At 30.4% G+C, this 26,398-nt stretch overlaps 2 protein-coding genes and 1 non-coding gene across 5 annotated transcripts in view; 1 reads left to right on the plus strand and 2 right to left on the minus strand.

Moving 5' to 3' along the window:
* Positions 1-25,267, minus strand: part of LOC126742447 (calcium-transporting ATPase sarcoplasmic/endoplasmic reticulum type) — an 82,832-nt gene extending 57,565 nt beyond the window's left edge. For 2 of the 3 annotated variants that reach the window (XM_050449096.1, XM_050449094.1), the window contains exons 1-3: positions 25,098-25,267; positions 13,573-13,712; positions 5,766-5,783 (exon numbers count right to left, since the gene is read on the minus strand). In XM_050449096.1, coding sequence (XP_050305053.1) covers positions 5,766-5,783; positions 13,573-13,690 — 136 coding nt within the window. In that variant the 5' untranslated portion in view covers positions 13,691-13,712; positions 25,098-25,267. Of the gene's footprint in view, positions 1-5,765; positions 5,784-13,572; positions 13,713-20,265; positions 20,552-25,097 lie in introns of those variants that run through there. The other variant, XM_050449095.1, reaches the window with a different exon arrangement.
* A 219-nt stretch (positions 25,268-25,486) lies between these two features.
* On the minus strand, positions 25,487-25,558 carry Trnaa-ugc (transfer RNA alanine (anticodon UGC)). The gene has a single exon. It is a non-coding gene; the product is annotated as a tRNA-Ala (tRNA).
* A 253-nt stretch (positions 25,559-25,811) lies between these two features.
* The window catches only part of LOC126742288 (pre-piRNA 3'-exonuclease trimmer-like), a 49,806-nt gene continuing 49,219 nt past the window's right edge, over positions 25,812-26,398 (plus strand). The window contains exon 1 of the mRNA XM_050448916.1: positions 25,812-26,041. Coding sequence (XP_050304873.1) covers positions 25,911-26,041 — 131 coding nt within the window. The 5' untranslated portion in view covers positions 25,812-25,910. The remainder of the gene's footprint in view (positions 26,042-26,398) is intronic.

A 26,398-nucleotide genomic window follows, 5' to 3' on the forward strand; every position in this document is an offset into this window, starting at 1 on the left:
CATCTTAAGATCAACGCAAATCACCCATTTATGATTGTTATATTTGATTTTGTTCATGACCAGTGCTATTGTGGGGTATTCTTCCTTAACTGTAGTTGAATGTGCTATTGGTATGGAGCCTAGTTTATTTCCGTTGTGCAATAGTACACACTTCAAACTCCGTTTTGACGAGTCAATAAATAAACGCCAATCGATTGGTTCATATTTCTGCAAGCCCATGGCAGTCATTAAACCAGAAATATTAGTACAAAATACAAAATTATCCTCTTCAGCGAAAAAGGGAAGTAAGTCTTTTTCTCGAGTGCGGTAATAAGAAACTTTAGTTTCTTTAGTTAAAAGATTTCTCTCTTTTAATCTGGAGGCCAATAATTCAGACGAAGTTTTGGATAGTCCAAGGTCTCTAATTAAATCATCAAGTGCACTTTGATCGAATGGTTTTGGTTCAAAGAGATTTTCTGGAACAAACTCGTCATCGCTCATGCTACTCAGTTCATTCAATTCATCAGAACTTTCTGTAGATGTAGATGGTAATGGTAAAGATGTATCTTTTGAGCTCCTTACAGGCCTCACAGCTGATGTTGATGTGGGGTAAATCCATTTGGAGCGGTTCGTCTTGTTGATTCCTTTTATATTAACAACGCAAAAATAGCAGTCATCGTGATGATTTAAAGGTTCACGCCAAATCATTGGGGATTGGAATTTAAAAGAGAGTCTCTTCTTAGTGGCCCATAAACGTAATTCTTCAACACAAATTTTGCACACAATATTGGGCACCCAGCACTTGTTATCTGTTTCCAAAGGAAAACCAAAACACTCTAAATACGCTCGTTTCACAAAGTCTGACATATTCAATCGAAATTTTCGAAAAACATATTCACCACAAATATAACAAAAACAATTCGGATCGTTAATGCAGACCCTTCTTAGCGAAGTCATGATGAAAATTACAATAATTTATCTAAAACGCGACTATAATAGATAAAAAACCAAAAATAAAGATAAATGAGAAGAACGTAGCTATATCTAAACAGCTCGAGCTGTTAGAGTAAAACTGACGACAGATTCGAAATCAGATGCCTCGAATTAGTAAACAACAATAAAAATATTTCAGTCAACATAAAATAACCTTCGATTTGTTGTGCAGTGTTATACTTTAAATTATAACCAATATTACTGTTTATGAACTCTTTATGCATTTTTTTAACAAACTTCATTAGAGTAAAGGTACTTATCTAATTAAAAGCATTTTATGGAAATATTTTATAATTATTTTAGATTTCTTAATAAGTTTTTATTATTTTAAGTTTATGACGACGGTTGTCCTTTAATATGATTTTATGACAATATCGGTATTTACTTGTGAAAAGATCGGCTTAAATTGCTTTTTTCCCATAGTGTGACACAAACGGAAGTTTTTACTACAGTAAGAGTTCACAATAACAGTTAAATGACTCAACCATTTTCCTTTTTCACCGAAAACCTAAAAAAAAAACAGAACTTCACAAATGCCGAATGTAAACATAAAGCCGTTTCAGCATTTGCCAGCGGTGTGGCAAAATTTTGTGGTTCAAATTTTTTTAGAAGCGGTTTTCGGAATAAGAATGTTAATAATTTTAATTTTTTTTTGCTTTGAAGATGTTATTTTTGCGCTTAGAATAACATACCGGGTGGTGCGTCGCCGAGCGGAACATAGAAAAACCTGTGTAAATTTTAAGGGGATCAATTATTGGCTTCCCTGTACATTTTATAGAAAAAATGTAAGACAGCTTTCTGAAGAGACCAATCTGGCAAACCCTTGTGCAAAGTTTCAAAAAATTTTAATAAGCGAATCTTGAATTATGCAATTAAATGTAAATGCAAAATTAGCAAATTTTCGGTTCAGGTAAAACTAAACGGCCACCAGTAAAACGAATATTGTCACTGACGTGAAGAAAAGTGTCAATAAATCAGTGACCGTCGATATTTGATGAGCCCATTCCGTCCATTTCAACTATTAAACGTATTGTCAATAAGTCCAAAGGTACTGTAATAAATAATTGTAAATGTTCAACTCAGGATATCGAAAATAGAGCCGAAGAAAGAGAGAACCGAGATCTTATTATTCTACTGAGTGTGGAGGAAAACAAGATGGTTAGTACGAGGGTTCTTGGGCAAGAGGTAAATAAACATCATACAACGGTATTGCGCACTTTAAAAAAACACAAATATTATTCGTATAAATTCGAAAAACATCAAGAGCTGCAGGAAGGAGATAAAGAGCGAAGAATGGCATTTTGTTTTGAAATGATGGAAAGAGCAAATAATGATAGGCATTTTTTAAGAAATATTTGTTTTATAGAGGAATGTACATTTACCCTCAACAATGAACCAAATGTTCAGAATTGCCGGTATTGGAGCCAAGAAAATTAACATCGCTTTGTTCATACTCGGACACAATATCCCTAAAAAAATGTATTCGTGGGAATTATCGGACACCATATCATTGGACCCTTTTTTATGGACTATAACCTAACAGCTGAAACCTATTTGGACTTATTTTAAAATCAAATTGGACCCGCCTTGGAAGAAGTTGTTCAGGAAGATCAAATGATCTGGTACCAAATTTATGGTTGCCCGGCCCATAATGGCCGTATGTTTAGAGAGTGCTTGGAAAATGTTTTTAACGGCAATATTATTGGTCCACGGTACCGGATACTTTGGACAGCCAGGATCTTTCACCGAATGACTTCTTTTTGTGGGGTCATTTAAAGTGTCATTTATAAAAGTGTAAAATATGAGAATCTAAACCAGCTACAAATCGCTATTTCGTTAGAATGTAATAAAATTTCCCAATATCAACTTAGGAACGTTAGAATTGAATTTTATGATCGGTTAGGATACTGTTTAGCTGTTAATGGGGGGTTGTTTGAACATTTGATTAATTGATGTTTTTATGTAATTCTCTACTATTTAAAAAAAAAGTTATTGTATTTTATTTTATTTTTCCACACTTTGCACGAGGGTTTGCCAGATTGGTCTTTTCAAAAAGTTATCTTACATTTTTTCTGTAAAATGTACAGGGAAGCCAATAATTGACCCGCTTAAAATTTACATGGGATTTCCTATGTCCCTCGGCGACGCACCACCCGGTATAATCCAAAATCTCGGAGGTGACTAAATTTTAATGGACTAACAGTATAGATCAGCTAACTGATTTAGAACGCCTACCTAATATATTCTTCTCAAATTACTTTATTGGTTCAACTTTCTCGAAGTAAACTTAACAATTCTCCCTGTATATACTAATAGAGCTTATCTAGAAACAGCACAAAATAATAGGAACCATTAAAAAGTTCATTATTTGATTGTAACTTTTATTTGTCGGTAACAACTTCACGAGGCAGCAATTTTCTCATGAAGAGACGTGAAGAGGCAACCGTGCTATAATGGGCTGACGTTATAAGCGCTCTTGACCCGATTGCCTCAGGGACAACTTTGTCATTTTAAAAGACGAAAACTTTCCCGGGATGCTTTATAAGAATTTTCGTTGTTGTGCCAGTTTGCCTCGAGAAATTTTACTTGGATTGGTTTTTTCATGAAAAATTTATAAGGCTAAAGCAGCCAAGTGCTCGGTTTTCCTTGACGCTAATTCTATTTTCGAAGATGAACATTCAAATGAGTTTTCCCAATTTTATTTTAGTTTTGCACTTTATTTATATAGCTCCTAACCAGATGTGCTATTTTAACATTTGTATACAGATACTGCACGGTTCATCACGTTGCAGCTTGCAATCGGAATAGAAAAAAATTGACTGGCGTTTGTTTAATGGAACATATATCCGACTGTCATCGGATGAGTTAAGGCAACGTATCGCATATTTAGATTTTTAACGCGATGCATTCGGTAAAATCATCATGTGAAACATTACTTTTAACTATTGCAATAATAATTATAAAACGTGTTATCGTCAAATAGCTTTATAGGTTTTCATGAGGTTGAAGGTCAAGGCCATGTTTTCTCACAAAACTATAGTTCCATATGTTCTTATCAGCTGCGTTAATCCATTTCAATAAAGTAATGAACTACGGATTCCGGCCGATGTTAATTAAAAGACCATACAATTCATATGCTAATATTTACCTTTGTATGGGGGACGATATCTGTTGTTTGTAACGTGCGATAAATACATATTTAATAGTGAAATGGAAAATTCATTCAATGAAAGGAACACAACTTTTTTGTTTATAATAAAACAATTTATTTAGTACATTTTTCATAAACCTATTTTTTTCATAATACAAAAAACGAACCGATATAATTAGAGTTAAATTAGAAATAAGGTAGGCGGATTTGCTTTGAAGTGTATACTTTTTTGTTGATACAAATTACGTTGGAAAAATCATTTTAATTTCATCGAACTTGATCGGAAATTGATTTTTTATATCCCTAGAATTTTCTGACAGGTGAATTTGAACATTAAAAGATACAAATATTAGAGTCCCAGTTGAAGCCAAATATTGTAAAGCATATTTTGTTCCTCTACAATGTGTCTTAGCACATTTTTCGATCTCTTAAGGGTTCCAAATATAATCAAAACCAACCGCATTTCAACTCCAAGAATAATTTTCCCAACCCCCAATTTGCTGGGGTATTGATTTTCTTTCTAGTTAATAAACCGGTTATTAAAGCAAAATAGCGATAATTAAAAAGTAGCTTAGGAGGCTGACATAGAAGGAACTAAGTTGGGCATACCTACCCTATTATTTCATTCTTCCTTCTTTTTATACCTTACTGTGTGAAATATATTCAGATTAAAGAGAATGAAGACTTTTGTTATCACTTTGTTTTTGCAGATAAATTTAAATTCTGCCTAGCATATACAGATTGGCGAACGAATCACTATACATATAAAGTTCCTAATAGGCGAGATGTTGCAGTACGCTGATGTTCGAAGTTCGAGCTCGATTATTTTTAATTTTATTTTAGTAAGCGCCTGACGTCGGTGGGGGCTGTATCTCTTGGGGCAAAATTTTAAAAAATATAAAAAATATATTTTTCTAATGCAGGAATTACATGTGTAATTATCCGCATAGATTCGTAATAATGATTTTTTTTTATACTGTGCATTGCATATTAAGAATTAAAGTGTTGTTCTTATAAATATAAAAAGATCTTCATGTTTGATCTGTCAATAAAACCTGACCACCCCGCGCCTAATAAAAGTACAACTTCATAAAGTGCGGATATTATTAACTTTTGAATAAACAACGTCGGTTTTTCTTTTATGGCTCCTAAATCGCAATTTTTTATATTTTCTCTAACCGCGATTCACTAAAAATAAACCGAGTAATGTGTAAATTTAAAAGCTGTTAAAGTTCGCCTTGACTGAAAGCGTGGCTCTCAATTAAATATTTTCGTTTAGGAAGTACAACTGATGATATTAAAAACTCGAGTAGTGCACAGCAATTTTATTAAAAAGTTAAAAAGCGCCAAAAAAATTCATATTCATCCTTGGTTTTACGAAACTATTAAAACGCAATAACTAAAATTGTCTATGTGACAAGTAATCCATTTAAATACAATGTATGATTTTTAAAATTAGATATTAATTAACTCATCTGATTAGGCAACAAGCCTTAATTAAATTAACCTATGCCTTGTTACCACTTCGTTTAAACATAGGCGTAATTAAAAGCTACTTGGCTAATAGTTATTAACAGCTTTTATTGGAAGTCAGAACCGAAATTATTTTTTTGATGAATCGTGTTTTGTAGGATTTACTCACCTTCTTCCGCAGGAAGTTCTGAAAATAGAAGAAAAAAGTTAATTTTTATAGTACTGTAGGTATACATGACAATAATGAATACTATGCATTTACAAGTAGTAGGTTATATGTTAGAATGGTGTCTTAAATTTCTACCAGAATCATTAAACTTAAGGGATTTTGAATCACCCTCTGTATACATGCAAACATGTTAAATTTCTCTCTCCACTATTCCAATAATCGATTATTTTTTAACTTATTTAATCCATCCTGATTGTAAATTCTTAACTGTAACTAAGAATTTGTATTTATATAATCCACAGTTATTTACCAAACTATCAATTCAGACACGTCATAAATCAACTAGTGTTTACAACTTTCGACTATATCGTGCATATTCTGTCAGGTTTCAATCAAATCACCAATAAATCATTGCAGTGTAGAATTTGGCATCTGGCTAAGTAATAAATCGAGAAAATCGTATAATTTTAATGTACCAATGGCTGTGTAACTGTAGGGAGACGTTTTTACTTTCAGTAATGAACAAAATTAACGTATTTATCTAAAAAAAAACAATTTTTAATGTTTCAAAATAGTATCCCATTAGGTGGCGTAATTTATGTCAAAGCCTTCTATTTACTAGGGTCATAAAATACAAAAATAGTAACCTTATTAAAGTGAAACAACAACATTTTCATGTGAGAGTTAAGTGATTTATTCGTAGACGTAATGATGAAAATAATGGGGAAAAAAATCGATTTGGCTCCATTTAATCATAAAGTTTACCAGAGTCACAACAAAACAAGTTTTGAGCCAAATGAGTTGCGAAATGTCTAAGTCTCAACATGTTTATTGTAGTCCTTCACTTGATTGCTTCATTCAGCAAAAGATAGGATATAACTAGGATTTAAAAGTGCATGGTTGAGACAACCCTGACTTTTCAATGCATTGAAATATTGACTGATATTTCGATGCATTGAGGGCGTCTTGAAAAATTTGCTAATCTTTTTTTAAGTAACAAAAAAAAAGATTATTAATTGGAAGCCTGAAAGGTCTTATCCCAGTGTGTCTCCATACATCTCTAGTACTTATCCTTCCATAGATATCTTATTTATTCCTTTACTTCCGAAAATTGCGTGATCTCTAGACAAATATATACGTATTTTATTACTAGATTACCTAAAAAATTTGATTTTAGCTCTGGTATTACATTCTCAATAAGTGAAACTGCCTCTTCCTCTCTAAGGCAGTACTTACCGTGGGGAGTAAACACTGCATTAGAGAGGAAGTATTTACATATTTGCACATGCCCTGAATGCTAACATTAAATAAGAAATCGCCAATTTATTCTGATACGAAACTATTTGCTAAGAATTGCTCTTTTTTTTCTAAAACTCTTAAGAACATCAAATTTTTTCTATGAAAATATCAAGATCCTCAATATTTTAAATAAATTTTCCAGGAACACTTCTTCATGATTAAGAACAACTGCTGTACAGAATGTGTTGGGTGACTGGAAGAAAATATTGATAAGAAGTTGACCACTGCTGTTATCTTTTGAGACCTGCAAAGGGCTTTTCAAAATGTAAATCAAAGACGTTTAATTATGTAACTAAAAATTCTAGGAACAAATGGACTTGTTTTCAAATGGTTGAATTATGTAACAGCCAGTCAGCACAGCCTGAGAGGGACACTAACTCCATTTCTAAAATTTTTGAAAATTTGCTTTATAATGACATTTTGCATTTCATTGGTGATATGTTCTGTCCAAATTAGCATGGATTATCACCTGGAAAGTCTATTGTGTCTAAGCTCTGAAGCAGAGGCAGTTAATAAGAAAAATCAAATAGATGAAGAAAAATCAAAAAACTCATCTAATTTAACTTTAGTAGAAAGGCCTGTGTGTTCCTAAAATCGCATCTCTCTAATAGGTTAAATCAAATTAAAGTGGAGAACAGTTTGTCTAAAAGTTTTACATCAACATCAGGGGTCCGACAATGAAGTAATTTGAGCCCTGTTCTCTTTGCTATATTTATTAATTATTTACATGTCAAGTATGCAAAAAGTTTGATATATGCTGATGAATTTAGATTATTTCTGGAAATATTATCACTGCAAGATTCACAAAAGCTGCAATCTGACTAAGACTTGGTATGTCAATGGTTTAAAGATAATAAAATGGTACTCAATACTTCCAAATGATACTCTTTTGCAATTACTTAAAAGACAAATTTTTTGGAAAATCAGGATGAAATTGCTGGCTCTATGATTGGTAGGGAAAATAGTTGTAAATATCTAAGAGTACATTTCCAACAAAATTTAAAATTCAAGGAGTACTATCAGATCATTACTGGACCAGCATACAAAAAGTTTTTTCATAAATAATATAATATTTATGTTCCAAAGATACAATTAAGAATAAATAACTTTGGCTTATTTTCCACCAATAAAACTAATTGTTCGCCAATAAACAAAATGTTAGAAGAGTATAATAATGTAATGTGTAAAAAACTTTTATATATCAAACAAATTAAATTAACTTTTGAAAAGGAATTTCTAGTCTTTTAATAATATTTGTTGTTTTATTTCAATATTTTTATTTGCTTAACTGTGTAGTCTGAAATGTTAATTTGTTACTTTCTTTTTTTTGCTTTTTTAATTTTTCAATTTTAGTTTAGATATGGAATATTTTCTCTTTTAATAATTATTTACTTTAATTGTAGGCATAGGTATAGGTGTAACGATTATTAGTAATATTGATAGTAAGCACTCTTTTAATATAATTACGAATGGATTTTGTTTTTTAAAGAAGTATAAATAAATAAATAAACTTCCAACAATGTGAGTTTTTCTCAAATTTACGCAAAGGCGATTAGCGATAAAGAACGTAAAAGCATTCTTTAATAAGTTTCAAATTGTTTACTATAATTGCTACAAGTTTTGGCAGATCACTGTTTTTACAGAATATTGGTATTAGGTTAGGTATTATTAGCAAAAATGGTGAAAAGTTCAGAGATTTTAAGAGAGACAAACTCATTAATATAATACAATTATATATATATATATATATATATATATATATATATATATATATATATATATAATAAATCTCTACCTGAGCGACATTTCCAGATTTAAATATGAGTAACAACTAAATGTTTCAAATTATCTAACATTCCCTACTCAAGGTTGAAAATGAAACTAAGAGGCATTGCAAGAGCTTCTGTGCATCCTTTAAAAATGTATACTGGAATATTGTCTTTACCAGTGGCCTTTTTGGGTTTTAGTTTTTTAATACTCTGAAGAACATCTTTAACCGTAATCTTTGAATAGGAGAAATCCTCCAATAATAGTTATTGAGTGAATCCAGACTATTTGAGTTTTGAAAAAGAGAGCCAAAGCATTGCGCAAATGGGTTTGTAATAGCCAGACAACCAGTTACATTTTCGTTTTTATAAGATACTTCTAATGGAGTGTTAATTAATTTACCTTATGAGATTTAATAAAAAACTAGAAATTATGTGGTTTGTCTGCACATTTTTTTTTTAATAAATGCTTCCTTACTACCCAACAATTTAATCTCTCTTCTCAATGTCTTATATTCATCTACAACTGAAGAATTGGAAACAGTTTTATTACATGCATCTATTTGTCTATGAGAGTAAAGAATTTAGGATATCTGTTTGAAGTTCTGGATATTTTTGATTAATGTTTCTAGGGTATTCGTTCATCAATACAGACATATAGTTTTTCCTAGAATAGCTGCATACATACATTCACATCAGCGCAGTCCTTCAACTCACTGCTCTTTATGAGCCTGTATAGTAAGAAGAAATCGCCCTTTGTTAAGTCACACAAAAATGAATTTTGAATGCTTTTTTCTGTTTTATCTAGAAAGTTGCATGTCAATGAAAGTTCCAGAGATGGACAATATATGTCTTCATTTGCAAATGGGACATTGCATTTAATTTAATGATTGCTCTTCATGTTAGAGAGTATTAAATTTAACCTTCTCTGCATGTTGAAGAGCTAAAGTTAGACTAAGATGCTCTTGCAGATACATCAATGACTAAGTTTCTTGGCATGCTAATTGATGATGAGCTGAATTTTGAAGGCCATATTTTAACTTTAAGTAAGAAACTCTCATCTGGCTGTTTGGCTATTAGACTTGTCAGGGAGGAAATAAGACCACACTAGCACAAAATATTCACTTTGAACTACACTAAAGTGTGGACTTGTGCTTTTTGTTCTCCAGAAGAAAGCACTGCAGAGAGATTATTGTCGGCCACATTTTGCAACTCAAAAAAGTCTAGCTCTTACATCTCTTTTTATTCTGGAGACATCCACTCTTCTTTTTAAAAATCGCTGCAGGCTTCAGGCTCCCACTCCTTTTTATAGTAATTATCAAAACCACAATTTCCTTCTACCTATTCTAACACTAGCTTGGTTAAGAAATCTCTTATATACAAGGGTCGTAAAATGTACAATCACCTGCCGACCAGCGTAAAATAGATAAATACTCTAAAAAAGTTTCACTGTAGACTCAGAAAATTACTTCTCATAAAACACTACAATTTAGAAGAGTTCTATTAGGACATGGTATGAGGTACTCCCAAGCCTTTCCGCTGTTGTCGTTTGTTACATTACATGTGACTATAATACCTCTTTTGGTTTCTTAGTTTATTATTTAAATTTTGAATTTAATTGCTCTAATAATATATTTTAAACATTTTAGCTAGGTAGTTGTATTTTATTCTTCATTAAAATACAGCTAAGTTATAAATAAATTATTATACTATAAAACTTATATAATACTATAAAATGTATATAAATAATTATTTTTAAACTTAAATTATATTAATGTTATAATTATATTAATTAAAACAATTCAGTTTTATGCTTTGTTATGTAATTCTATATATGGTTTTGATATATATTTCTTTATTTGGGTCCATTGTTAATAACACCCTATTTAAGTTGATATAGTGTGTTTTACTTCTGAGTGAGTGAGTGTGACTGAGACAACTGACCATACAGAGAATCCACGAAGCCAACCTGATAGGTTTTCTTTTCTTTTATCAATTAATTTAACAGAGTTTCTGTACCCTATCAGATCTAGGGAGTTGTTCTTGTTGTTTAAGTTTTTATAAAATCAAGACTGTCGAACAAACTCAACTGCCTAGAAATAGCCCTTGTAAACCGATTAGTTTTGCCGGACTATTTATGATATAACAAGATGGTCAATTACTTTCATAAGTTGCTATACTTGATTACCTTGATAATGGTAATCAAGTATAGCAAAGAGTTTGTTGATAAAAATGTGTAATTTTTTTTATTAATAAAGTATTTTTGAACTGAAAAAACAAGAAAGCAGGTACTTTTAAGCAGTATTAGATATCATTATTATACCCATGATTGAGTTCTATCAAAAAAAGGTTGCAAGCTTTAAATTGGTTACCAGTTAAAGAAAATGTATTGCTTAACACACTTATAATATACATATATATTATAAGTGTGTCATAGATATATATATATTGAATAAGACATTGAATATATATATATATTCAGATAAAACATATATATATTGTACTTTTATCCACCAAAATTTGACATACCCAAAAACAAACTCAAAATTCATTGTTTTTTAAAAGGGTGCCAATTTTCAAAAAGCAAATACCCAACTGCAATACAATTTACATTGCTTATTATTTAATTTGGTTGTAATGGATATGTATTTCGTAATGCATTATTAGCAAAAAGTCTATTTTGCTAATAATTATTGATTAGTTCGTCCTTCCTGGAAGATAAGGAATGGGTGCCAGATGCAAAACATTTATTGGCAATTCATTTACTATAAAAAAAATAAATACAAAATTGAACACTTTCAAGATTTCCAACTGAAAAAAAACTTTTCTGTTCTATTCTCTTTCTTAACTGACCAAAGTAAATATAGAAAGAAAAATAAACCACCTTTTCTCAGATATAACTAAATAAAACAAGACATTTATTTTATGGCTGGCCAATTTCACAACTGGGACTGTGGTGTATTAATAAATCTGAGGTTGTGTCTATTGCCATTAAATAAAAGGTTACCTATAAACATATATTTTATTTTTGAATTGAATTTTGACCATGTTGTTGGTATTTTTTTTGTTGTGAATATTATATAAATTTAGATAATTTATTGTAATGAAATATTAATAAAGCCTAGGATTTCCAGAATGACCAATTTGAAAAAGCCATTAATCAACTGCATGTGACTTTAACTGCAGTTCCGATAAAATCGGCTCAATCCATACTCTTTAAACTGGCGAATTCAAAGCAATAAATTTCAAATGCGATGCCACTGAAGTAATAAAATGTCAGAGGATGAAATACCATTTGAACTAACAAAAGCTAAATCTCTGCAACCTTGCTAGAAATCATTTGTATACATTTCCAATACAAAATTAGGAGGATGCGAAGTGGTGGGTAAATGAGATAAGGGTATATTATACTTAATAGAGATGGAATAATTTCAATACCACAATACTGACTGATAAGAGTAACTTTATAAACAAAGCATGTTATACTCAATATAGTAAGACCTAATTATTTAGTTGAAAATTAAATGATGATGAAAAACTTAGTGATGCATATCGACTACGTCAATTCTTTAAATATAAAAATTCCTGAATAAGTAGTTTTGTCGTCATATGTTTCTGGTTTCGAGTAATATATAGATACGTCAGTAGTTACGCAAATCTGCTTTATTAAAAATTTAATTAGAAGTAAAAGGTTTTGCACTAAACCCCACAAAGCAGCGGTAATCGTTGTTTTGTTAAGTCCGCCAAAGTTTACTTTGATTAGGATTTAATCGATTTTACGTGTAAGAGATATAATCTATTATGTTTTATAGGTTCATTTTTTAAAATTTAGGATTAAGAAATTTTACGTTTTTAAACTAGTTTTAAATAAAATAAATAGGAGCAGTTATTTATTACATTGACGCACGTGCATAAATTTAAATGTACACAATCGCAACTACTAATAGACTATTCTATTTAAAAATATTCACTGTGCGAATGGGACATAGCTACAATAGACAGGAATCTGCTGGCAAACTATTAAGTGTATGTGTGTCTATTCCAGATACAAACATAAACTTTGGCTGCTTGCATTTACAAATATAGAACCACTAGCTCATGTCTACTTGAATATTCTAATAGCCAAAGGAATTTATCTTGTATGTTGCCAATTCCAGGAAATGGTAAATTTCTTATTTGGTGTATTGTCATGGCAGACAATTTTTTTTTAACTATTTATGTATTTATTTAAAGATATAAAATTAGATTTAATTCCTACAATAGACTTAATTCATGCCTTCTAGTTCTTGTGAAAAATGTTTGAGTGCTTCTATAAAAGCTATTATTATTAACGACAACGATCTACAATATATACCAGTGTATATGCAGTCTTTTCATTTTGAGAGAATGTTTCTTGTATTATCTGTTGTAGCCTTTTGATTTTTAAACTTAAACAATGTTAGAAATTTGTTTTTTCTAGTTTAATCAATCAATCCAAAATCAACAAACAATCAAAAATACTTAAATTAGACTAAAGAAAACTGACTTTTAATTGAGTATTTATTATGAATTTTACTGTGGGGTGTGGGCGAAAATTTACCCATTATAATCTTTTAGAGTCTTAAGGATGATCTCATAGTCGATGATCGAAACGTCGACCAACATATTAAATCGATCGTCGTAGTTTTTTTTGTATACATAATTACTTTAAATTTGTAAATGCATAATATCACTCTGACAATTGGATTTCAAATAAAACTTACCATTAGGGCCATATTTTTCTTGATTCCTTTTTACTTGATCAATTGACAGTCCTCGTTCTGGATCAGCATTAAAATAATTTAACACCTCTTCCACTGTTTTCATATGTGCGTCATCCATTGTGCCCGACTTTTTCACCCTTCTGCAAATTAAAATATTATCTTTTAGATTTAAAGTTTTTAATGAACAATAAAGAGAATCGGATTTTTTTAATATGTAGGTGCAACTAAATTTTTTCTATACATTAATCAAAATCAAATCAAAACTTTTATTATCAAAAAAAAAAAAAAAATCGTTTTTGTGCCAAAATATTAAATGTTTCAAAGTTACATCAATTACAAAAGGGATAGTTCCTTTAATTAATTTGAAGTTAACAAGTAAGGAACACATTGATTTTAGGTTAGCATCAAACCAGGTCATACCACAAGTTTGATCAGATCTAATTTTATATGTTCTTTCTGGAAAGGACTGAATGTAGGCCTCCTCCAAATTTTCCATAAAGTCCCTGAAACACTCACCAACATCCACATCAACATCTGACACAAAATCCCAGTCACACAAAGAGACTCTATCAAAGAATACAGACATACCTCTTTGCGTTAATGCTCAACATACCCTTTACAGGCACTCACCCTACTATTGATATTGGCACTAATGGGTGGGTCGATTTCCGGACCAAGATGATCAGATATTCCAGCATCAACAATGTTCAGATACAAAAGAATCTATCCCAAAATTAATAAAGATATTGTCGAGACATGTGCCAGACCTTGTATTGCTAATAATTATTTGCTTGAACCCATAGCTTTCCAAGGTGTCAGAAGCCTAGTAGATAATTATTATTATACTAGTAGATAATATATAGTAGAATAATTGTTTCTATGTTTTTTTGAATAAATAATTGGCATAATAACGGATTTTTTATACATAATCTCTTTCTTATTTGTCCCATTTTGCTATTATAATGACAATACGTTACAGAATATATAAGTACAAGAATATATAGTTCAGAAGATCCTGGTGAAACAGGGAATATAAAAATACAAAAGTGCAACCTCAATTATGAGAATTATTTGTGCTAGAATTAGCAAATCAACAAATAATTTACTTATTTATAAGACAGAAAGTAGTTATTTGATGTTTTGGATAATTCAACAAAATCCACTGTTTAGTTTTATTCCATCAACTGTAATATATACTTTCTGTTTATATAGTTTATATATACATACTGGATATCATTTATATCATACTGTATATAAATGATATCCAGTATGTATAGTTTCCACTATCAATATTCTATTTTGCAGTAGTTTATTGGTCACCTTTGAAGATAAAAGAAACAGCTAAATAGATTATTGATGGAGGGAACCATACCTACTGAAACTTCAATAATTTTACTAGTTAAGTTTCCAAACTGAATACAATTACATTTTAAACATGCAAATAGAAAAAGCTCAAAACTGTAAATTTATATCTGGTATTTCAGGGCTTATTAATTTTTATTCTTTTAAAGGCTAACCACTGAATTGTCAAACATATAAGTTCAACTGGCAGTTGAACTATACTAGCTGTTTTTATTCATGAACCCAATTTTTATGGTTATTTTGCCAATTTTAAAGTGCATACTTATAATTTAACTATGCATCAAAAAAAAATGACAAATCATAGTCCTATATGAAAAAACAAATAGTAGGTAATAGTAATTACTATAAAATAATTAAAATTAACACACTAAAATATACTGGCAAATTGTTCAATAAAAAAAGCAAATGGGAGCAATCAAATAAAATTAGCGAAGAACATTATAAACTTGAACAATTATAGTTTATTTGAACAGCAGATTTCAATTAAATTATGGAATCTTTTTTTGAATGTATGGTAATGACCCATAATAACTGTATATTACATCAGCATTACTGGTTGACTAGTGATAATATGTTGCGGATTGTCAATATTCTATCAATAAGCATAGATACCTAATTCTCAGAAAAAAAGCAACAAAAACTGGATTAGTGATCAAGAAGACTGAAAAAGAGCATTAAGCATACTGATGTCTTAGTGAGTTGCAACATGTTACATAAATTATAATTTTAATTACAATATTGATTCTGTATCTTTCAACAATTCAGAACTTGAAGAAGATAATTTTATGTTGAAGAGAAATCACATTGGGCATATGCAGGATTTTTATCATAGGGAGTAAACTAGAAAAATTGTTCCATTGCATTTAAAAGAAAATAATTAATGAACAATAGTTATACACAATCTTATATAACTGAATGGACTAAACAACAAAAATCAAAGTAAACAAAACTTAATGTACAAAAACAAGGCATAAGAAGAATATGAAATACGAAAATTGGGTTGAATTCTGTCATAGTTTTTTGACTGGTCACAGTTAGTCAGGATAAATAATTATATGTCTAATGGTATTGAAGTATCTTCAGTTGTGCCTCAGGGTTTGCATATTGATTCTGTCTTTTTTCACTTGTTCCTAAAAAATGTAAGTGATGTAACTGTTCATTAAAAGCATCTTGCTTCACTGTAACTTTTTAAACTGTATAAACCCATTCAGTCATATCTTAATGCTGAGCTACTTCAATTGGATTTAAATGGTGTTACTGAGTGGTGTAATAGCAATAGTCTGGAACTGAATGTAAAGAAGTATGTATGTATTTTATTTGGTTGTTCTAATAAAATTATGAATTATTAGTACACAATCAACAATAATGAACTTAGGTCAGTTGATACAGTTAAAGATTTGGGTGTTCTTTTCAATACCAAGCTTATTTTTTCACCACAAATTTTGGTATTATTAATAGGAGTATGCATAGTCCTATTAATAACATCCATATGCATAGTCTTGGTTTTATCACTAGAAATAGTGTACATCTTTCAACTTGGTCTCCTTATAATGATTGTCATATTAAATGTCTTGAGGATGTACAGAGAAGATTCTTAAGATCCTTTGCTTATAGAGTTGAAGTAAATATTTTTCATAGTTATTAAATTGACTATAATGCTATCAGTGTCCAGTTTAATATCCCTAATCTTCAAGTCAGTCAGTGTCATTCTGATGCTTTAACATTTTATAAGATCTTGGTTTATATCATTGTCCTACTATCAAAGAATGAAGCAATTCCTTTTAATATGTGTCAAAGAAATGTTAACTATGTTTTGTTTACATTTTCATTGTCTTGCCAATTATGTTTTTTTTTCACTCACTAGAACTTTGCATTTCTTTAATGACAATAGTTTGGATCCATTTTCTGGGGGGGTTACAGTCACTCAAATAAAAAAATTTTGACTTTAACCTATGTTCCTTGTATACCTACTGGTAAGTTATTTTTGTGTGCAGTTTTTAGATTTGTTAATGATTGTTCTAATTTAGGCTTCTTAGGTTTTATGTTAATATATACACTATTGGCCCAAAGTGGATACACATTTACTTTTATGGTAAAAAATCTTTAAAATTTAACACAAACTTGTAACAACATGTAAGTATACTGAACAACATTAACCTCTGCTAGTACTATATAAAAATGTTGCAAGATTCTTTATCTTATCTTAATCATTCCCAGAAGAAATTATTTTTATTAAACATTCCAAACAGCATTTATTTCCTGCTGTTAAAAGAGTCTAAATTTATTTGCAGTTTGGTTTGTTGGTATATTGTGTTACACTATATAAAATGCCTCATGGAATTGACCTTTGTACTGATCCTTAAAATTTAATAATTTCAAAGATTCAAGATCATGTTAGACAAAGCAATATTGCATGACAAATTAACAGGCCTAGATCAGGGGTGCAAAACCAGAGCTCTTTTTAAAAAAAGGAACTCCATAGTTACTCATCCTAGCATAGATAGACCAAGAAAAATGGACAAAGCAGCAGACAGAAAAATTAAAAGGTTGTCCATTGAAAATCCTTTTACCTCTGCTGAAGAAATACTGGAAGCTAAAGTATCTTTGCAAACCATTCACAATCAGTTAACTGAAATAGGTCTTTATGGACATCAACTAGTGAAAAAACCTTTAACATCCAAGAAGAATGGGGCAGCTAGGATCCAGTTTGCCCAGAACTATTTGAAATGAACACCTCAAAAATGGAAAATGATGCTTTTTTCTGATGAAAATTCTGCTTGTTTAAATTGGGTGGCATGCAATGGGTTTGCCATGCTAGAAACATGAGTGTCTAGACAAGATCCAAGGTATACAAGGGCAACAGTAAAACATGGGGGTGACAACATTATGGTTTAAGGCCATTGGTAAAAGTAGATCATAGAATGGACCGCTTCCAGTTTTTGCATATCCTTGAAGACCTTATTGTTGGCTTACTGACAAAACTAGATAAGTAATATTTTGCATTAAATGTAGCCTTACCCTGTTTTTACATTATTTACTTACTACCTTTCCATTGTCCAACACTTATCTGCTTTATGTAGTAAGATTATACAGGGTGTCCGGAAGCTAGATGCAATCCTTTAAGGGGGTGATAGCTGACTTAATTTCAAACATTTTAAGCTAAATATGTGTAGGTCGAAATTTGTTTATAGAGCAATTATTTAAACATAAAACAAAGCATTTTTATTTTAACTCCATATTTATTTTTTACGTTTCAATATCTCTAATATATTTTTTCTAATAACTTTACACAGAAGCTTGAAATTGATTGTATTTTTATTAATACACATTAGACAAAACAAAATAAACTTTGAAACCCCGACACTAATTGTAACTTGCGCTCTATTACCGTTTAAGTGTGAAATTTTGGTATTTCTTGAGAAAAATGCAAAAATTGACATAAAAAATTAATAAACAAATTTCGACCTACACATATTTAGCTTAAAATGTTTGATATTAAGTCAGCTATCACCCCGTTAAAGGATTGCATCTAGCTTCTGGACACCCTGTATATAAAAATGCAGTAAATGCAAAAATGATAAAAATGTGCTTATCTTGTTTTGGCAGTAAATCAACAATATGCTTCCTCATGCTGAAGAAAATAAGCCACTTTGTTGGTCTTTTCAGTAGCATAATGACTCCAAACACTGCGAAAGTGGTCAAAAAGTGGTTTCAAGACAACAAAATCCCCCTAATAAAGTGGCCTTCACAGAGCCCAGATCTAAACCATTTGGGAACATTTAGGCAGAAAAATTAGATAAAAAAAACAAAGAAAAAATTAAAACCCATGATCAGAGCATGTCAAGAAGAATGGAATTTACAAGACTATATTGATAGCTTAAGAGCTTAAAGTTGGTGTATTGAAGCAATAAAGAATAAAGGATATGCCACACATTACTCACATCAGTGCTGCCTCCCTATCTAAGCTGGTATCCCCATTCCTCATTGAGGATATATAACTTCATGAATGTGTATGTCTTTTTTTTTATATTTTTCTTAGTGATTTTTCTTGATTTTTTTTTGTTTTTACATTCCTATTCAAATATAGGTTCTTTAAATTTTAGCTCATAAATATTTAAAATGTATTGCAACTGGAATGTAAATAGTTGTTTAAGGTCTTTAAAAGGGTTGTCTCACTTGTACTACAGTTTACTGATGGTGCAGGCAAACAGTTGTTTTAATAGAGAAACACTCCTATTTGCCATAATAAAATAAGTGAACACAAAATTGCAACTTGATTGATTATAAAACTGACAAATAAAATCTTTTTGTATTTGTATTTTGTTCCTTCACTTTTGTCATTGTAAAATTTGAATATAAATATTTATTTTCTACAGTACTCCTGTTTATCTGAATTAATTTACTCTATAGAAAAGTAAAAATAAGCCTTAATACAAAATTATCAAAATCAATTTTATTATAAAATTGTTTATATAAGATTATTGGCTAAAACAAATTGTTTCTCCACTTTTAGCTGTTATATATTTTTTTGTAATTCTAGTACTATTTATCTAGTATTTTGTATTGTAATAATATTAATTTTATAAATTGGCACTGCCATATATTGAAATAAATAAATAAAATAAAAAGTATAGTTAGTAAAAATGTCAAAATATTACACAATTTGGATAAATACTCCTACTTATTGTATTTAGCAGAAAATAATATTGCATATTTAAGAAAGAAAGCCTAGAATGTCAAAAACCTTGAAGAGTTTTAAAGGTTTTGAAAACATTATAGAAGTTTTAGGCAGTTTATCAAGCTAAATAGAGAATTTCTTCAGAAATATAAAAAATTCTATAATTAATTATAGGTAAGAAGTATGCAAATAGAAACTTTTTATATAGATTTTTGTCAGTAGATAAAACCTTGGCATAGCCTTATGTAAAGAATAAATTGATGGTCCATTACAGGAGGGTTTGGTTTGATAATTCTTAAAGATGAAAATTCTTTTGCATTAAGGATGACTAGTGAAAATTATCAATATCACTAACTTGACTACTTAATTTAGAGAGTTGAATGAAAATTTCAGTTTCATAAAACTTAATTTTATCTAATGAATAAATTATCTGAAATGATTATGTTCTAGAATAGTTCATAGAGCATTATTGTCATTTGGTTACACGTGGGTTTTTGTTTACAAACGCCTAAGCACAAAGGAAAAAATAATCCTTTGTACCTAGTAAACGTTGATCCTGGATTCTCTAAAAGTCATTAACCTAAAATTGATGCAAGTGCATGCTGCAGATGTAGAAGTGTCTAAAAATGGTAATGTGATAAACGTAAACTTACCGACTAAATAACTAGATAACCTAACTAAACAGTAACTTCGACGGTTTATTTTCTACTATAATCACACAAAAAACTGTATCAAAATTTCCTTTTCTCCATTTTTTTAACCCAAGCAAGTCATGGTGGAAACCTCAAGAAAACTGACTAAATACGAGTTTCAAAAGAGAATTTAAGTTGTACCGTAAAAGCAAATATCTGCTCGTCAATTACGCCGCAAGTAATAAATTTAATTATTTAACTTTAGGGTGAAATATTAGGAAAACTGCGAGAATGAAAATGGAAAACGATGTGTATCTACGACTTGCGGTGTTTGACGTAGAAGAAATTGTAACTGTCAGTTTGTCAACGTCAATGGGACAGCTGCAAGGGAGGTGCCTTAAAGCGCAGGCGCTGCAAAGTTTAATCAAACTCTTTAATCATAAATTCATTTACTGATAAGAAAATAAAACTGATAAGTAAATAGGATTTAATTGCCAGGAAAATAGAGTGTTTATTTAACGAGGGTATAAATACACGTTTTATTGAAAAATAAATCAGGTATCCGATAATTGGCGGATTGAAACACGCGCCACATTGAGAACATGTGGGACGTCGTGATTGGTTAACTCAGGGTCACCTGATCGAACACACGTTGTGTAAATTTTTATCGTAGGGCTGGGTCGATTATACCGTTATTTCATATTTTATAACATATTTTGAAATTTGCAAATACATTTTTTTGGTTTATGACTGTTTTTTCTCGAAAAATTTTTAAACATTTTGGCAAGTTTACAGTACAGAGTGCTACTTGGGCCGCTTGCCAGACTTATTTTAGCACCACAGGTCACCACTGTCTCTCGTAATTTTAATTTTGAATTTTGGCCAAGAAAATGCCGAGTGCTGAGGCGTTTTTCACCACCAATACGGTTTTTTTTTCTCTAATTTACTTAAAAGTATTTTCGTTAGAACAAATTATATGACCGACAGCTATATGACTCGGATCACCTTCAAAGTATGATCTTTATTTAACCATTGGGCCCTTAGTTACCACAGTCTTTGGAATGTCGATGTATCAGAGGAGATATCACAATGTAGGAATCATCATATATGATTAGACATTATGAGTTAGGAGATCGTCATTAATTTTGATAGTTAATAGAACCCTATTTATGAAGTTTCTTGGAGTACAAATTGACTATTAGACATGATGGAGTGCACATCTGGAAGCTGTGGTCTCAAAGCTCAGCAGGAGGCTCTTTCTATTCCAAAAAATAGTGTTATTGTTAGGAATAATGCTAGTTACCATAGTCCTCAAGTAGTCAAATTATCTTGTTCTAAAAGTACTAAAGCAGAAAATCAAAATTAAGTAGACATTAACGTATATTTTGAAGAGACATACAAAAAATTAGAACATCTAGAAGTACTATAATAACTTTTATAAAAATAAAGATTATGTGTTTGATAAACTCGCAATAGAAAATAGGCATACTATGTTGCATCTATCTCTATATTATTGTGTTAATTTCATTGAACTTATATGGTAATATCAAGTAAAATCGAATATTCGAACAAATAAAACTTTCCCGACATTAAATGCATCTGTAGTGGAAGTAATCAAAATAGTTGGAAAATTACATACAACATGTTTTAAAGGTAGAAAATTCTTACGCGTCTATAAATACTAATTTTATAAGATATTAGGTATTTATCAAATAGGTATTTATTTATTTATCAATTAAGTATTTATATTTAGGATTAAAATATTAGGTTTGTAAGATCTACCTATATATTAAAGGAGATATCACACTGTAGGAATGATCATATATATGATTAAACCAGTTAGTAGATCGTCATTAATTTTAATAGTCAATAGGACCCTGTTTATAAAGTTTCTTGAAATACAAATTGAGATATTAGACATGATGGAGTGCACATCTGGAAGTTGTGGCCTCAAATCTGAGCAAGAGCCTCATTCTGCAACTTTCTTTCCCAATTATCCAATGTTATTCTTGTTTGCATATTCCTGCTATTCCCAAATATTTGTTTGGCATTTAGAGATGATTGTAGAGAAAGTTTTAAATAATTAGGTATACTAATATTGCCTTCGTATTGTATCTCTTAGAAAATGTTAGGAGGAACATCAATTTGTTTACCACTCATAAGGATGTACATAATTACAAGACCAGAGAGAGAAAATGTGGTACTGGCATATTGGAGACTGAAAATATGTCAAAGTGGTTCCAGATATTGGGTCTATTAAATATTTGAGTGCCCTATGATATGTAAATTGTAGGGAATTACTTGTGGTTAGATTTAAGGAAGTTTTAATAACAACTTTGGTGGAAAATGCAATTTATTCTCATAATATTTGTCTTATATACATTAAAAAATAAATGAAGTAAAACGGACAACAAATGAAACTTTGTTTTTATAAATCTTTTAGCCACTAGTTAATGGTTTTCTTATTATAACTTCTAAACCATGCGATCAATTATAATACCATTAATGTCGTAATGACTAACATAATTTTCAAAAATTTAAAGATACTGAGAAACAGCACCCTCTTCTCGCATTCCTCTTGTCTGGTACTATCAAATATTTCATTAAGATAATGCAATTGTTGGATTTTCAAGACCTTTTTAAATGAAAACCTTTGATTAAATTTCCATTAGTGTACAATATAAGAGAATTAGCACTGCCTTTTTTACATTTTGTTGAGGAAATTTTTTCTCAACATTAAACTGAGAATCCCAAATTTAATTTTGTAAAATGCCCAGTGGTGCCAGAAGATTTTTTGTTTAGAAATCAGTGCGTTTATTATATTTTTGGAAAATAATTATTTCTTTATAATCTACGGTAGGCTAAAATCAAACATCAGTTAAATTCTGTAAATCCTAAGAGATTACAAACTTTAAATCTGTATATATACATCATACTATCCCCAACAAAAAAAACAAACAAACAACTATTAATAACCCTTAATATTTAAATATTCCCCATTTATTTAACATCCTTCAGGTTAGTTCTGCCAAATTCTTGATAAATAGCATTCTGGCCACGCATAACATGATTATGATTAATATAATCTCTATAATGAATTACAAAGGCTGATTATTGATTGTAATATGTGTTATATTGTTCAAAATTGCTTAATTGATTTAACTTCATAGCTTCCAAACTTCTATGCAAGGTTTCTGCGGGTGTTATCCGATCATAGTTTGGAATTCGGAACCCCCTATTGGAATCAAGTTTTGATACAAATTAAGCATTGTAAATATTTAATAGATTGAACTCTTTCTATAGCTGAACATTATTTCATTTATGATTAGACATACAACCAATTTGAGTATTTGTGTAAATCAAAGCTTCACAATTCACAATTTCCACTATAAATTAAAGCAGTATTATCAGCAAATGTAGAGTATAATGTTTTTAGTCCAGCGGGTCTAAGGCAAGCACTAACGCCTGCAGCGTAGTATATTCCAGAAAGCTGGCATATAGACTACGACCCCTATGTCCCATTTTTTCCAACTTTGCCATTATTACATCAAAACAGTCAAAGGCTTCTTCCAGATCGACACATACTGCAACTACTTTTTTTTTTATTATGAACATCAGTAGATATTTTGTTCACAAAGTCCATAGTAGCACTTAAGGTACTATACTATTTTCAACTATCACTACTAAATCCATATAAATATTTATCGATTTTTATATATTTGTGTATAAATATTAATCATCTCTTCTTTATTACCTCTTCAACTATCTTGGAAAAAGTGCCTTAACTGTAATTGAGCTATAATTTTGCATTGAAGTTTTAAGGCCTGATTTATATAATGCACTTACTCTCCCAATTTTTAATTCATCTGGCAAAAACTCCACTTGTTAAAATCTGATTGACTAAATGTGTTAAAAGATCTTTAAGCTCTTTGTCTAAATTGCATACATAATAAATTTAATCATGGACATGGTTGCGTTTTATTCATTATGACTGTTATTTCATTGAATTCAGCAAGATTTCAAATTTCAGCTACAAAAATGTATACTTAAAGTTCTCCCTTTCACCTCGTCCTCACTAACTAACGGAAATTTAATTAGACTCTCTAGTTCATGGTAATATGATTCTCCTTCCTGAACAGATTGTTAACCCTCAACACTGAATAACTTCCTCAAATATGATTTGCCTGGACCATTTCGTATAAAGTGCTGGTAATAAATTAATGATTTATTGCCCTTATGGAATACACATATTTTAACACCTATTCGAAGCTATTATGAGTACACACACTAGCTGATTTGTAATTGAAATTTTTGTTAAGACTTTGGTTACTTTGTTTAAAGTTGGAGTTTTAATGCCGCCTGTTGAGCTTTTTTTAAGCAGGGTGGGACTGGCTGAGTGGTAGATGGGAGACTTATATTATAAAATCACTGAGACGATAAAAGAATATTTCTCTCGGAAATGAAAACTTGAGTGCTAATTAATAAATAAGATAAATTTCTTAGAAATGCAAAAAACTGAATTTCAGCTTTATCGAATGAAGTTTTAAAGTTGTAAAACGATTTTTATGGAAAATAAAAAAATATGATTTTATAGCACATGCATGTGATTATAATATGAGATGCCGGTATATTCAAAGCTTTTTCTACTTGCGTGATTTTTGCTTAAACAATCCACAACTCGGCACACAACACCATAATAAGAGTAAATCCAATTTGTATGGCACAGGCTCTTTTATATAACCCGGTAAAAGTCCTTAATAATTATTCGACTCGCAGGGGGTATAAAATATAATCCTTGGGGTTGCTGGGAAAAAATTATCACTGCACTGCACTGACTATCATGATAAACTTACCGATTTATCACAAAACCCGCGTTCCAGTAGCGGCGGTTATTATATCACTGTTAGTGGATATATTATATATTTACAAAAGAACGAAGTATTTTAGGCCCCCATGGAAGACCAAATTAACGCAACTAACACTGTATTTCCTGGGTCTCCTCACGAAACGGGCGACGGGATTTGAATGCTGGTCCTTTTATAATCTCGGTAGCTACCTGCACGCAAATGGGCAACGTGCCAGAATAGGATCGCGCTAAACTCCAAACTGATGCCGTTAGCCAGAAAACTGGCCAGTTTTTATGCAAAATGTATATCATATTTTTTCCTAATAAAACATTTAAATTACTTTGTATTTATATTAAGCCCATATTTGAAACTAAATAAAAAAAATTAAAAAAGTTTGGAGATGCCGGGGATCGAACCCGGGGCCTTTCACATGCAAAGCGAACGCTCTACCACTGAGCTACATCCCCGATGTAATGCGGAGAGTGTCAGAGCAATAACCACATAATTAGTAAACTAATATACAAATTTAGTAAAATTTTCTGATTCTATTAAATTTGTATCAAGAAACAATAAATTAATTATGTTTAATTATAGAATAAACAACCTAAAACATTTTACTTTATAATGATTTAATCTCATAATCAGAAAAGTCATATTGCATAATGGGTTGCCTACCAATGAATATCATAAATATAAAAGTAAACAAAAACATAACCTGAAATCGCTTAAGGTTAAGGCAGCATTAGAAAAACCGGATTTTTTTTCAACTTATAAGAAAATAATTTGATTATAGAGTGTGAAAAGGCTGTTTTGTGTGAAATGTGTGAAGTAAATAATCGTAATTTTCAACACCTGTATCCAGAAATCAAAAGAGCCCTGCAGGATGCTAAGTTTGTTAGTGTTGACTTAGAGTTCAGCGCTTTGTATCCCCTTAAAGACTTCAGCCCGAGGTAAGAACTGAATTATTTACTGTGGCACTGCTTTTCTATTTTTTAAAGTGGTTTTTACATTTATGTACTCCTTACAGTTTATCATGTATAGTTCCTTAGTACATAACTACTTAGTACATCTATATACATAATTTAAATTTAAAAAAAAAACTTATTTTTAATAGCATTTTTTTATTGTATATTGTATAAGACTCTTTAACATTTAATATTTTTAGTTATTTGACACCATATTATATTTTTAATTTGGATTAATAATCTGAAAAACAAAAAGATTTTTGTGAGGATTTTTGCATTCTAAATTATCACATTTTGAACATCTGATTTATTGTGTTAAAAATAGTCGGAATTGAAATAAAA

The sequence above is a fragment of the Anthonomus grandis genome, chromosome 11 (genome assembly GCF_022605725.1).
Source record: "Anthonomus grandis grandis chromosome 11, icAntGran1.3, whole genome shotgun sequence".
NCBI classification, from domain to species: Eukaryota; Metazoa; Arthropoda; class Insecta; order Coleoptera; family Curculionidae; genus Anthonomus; species Anthonomus grandis.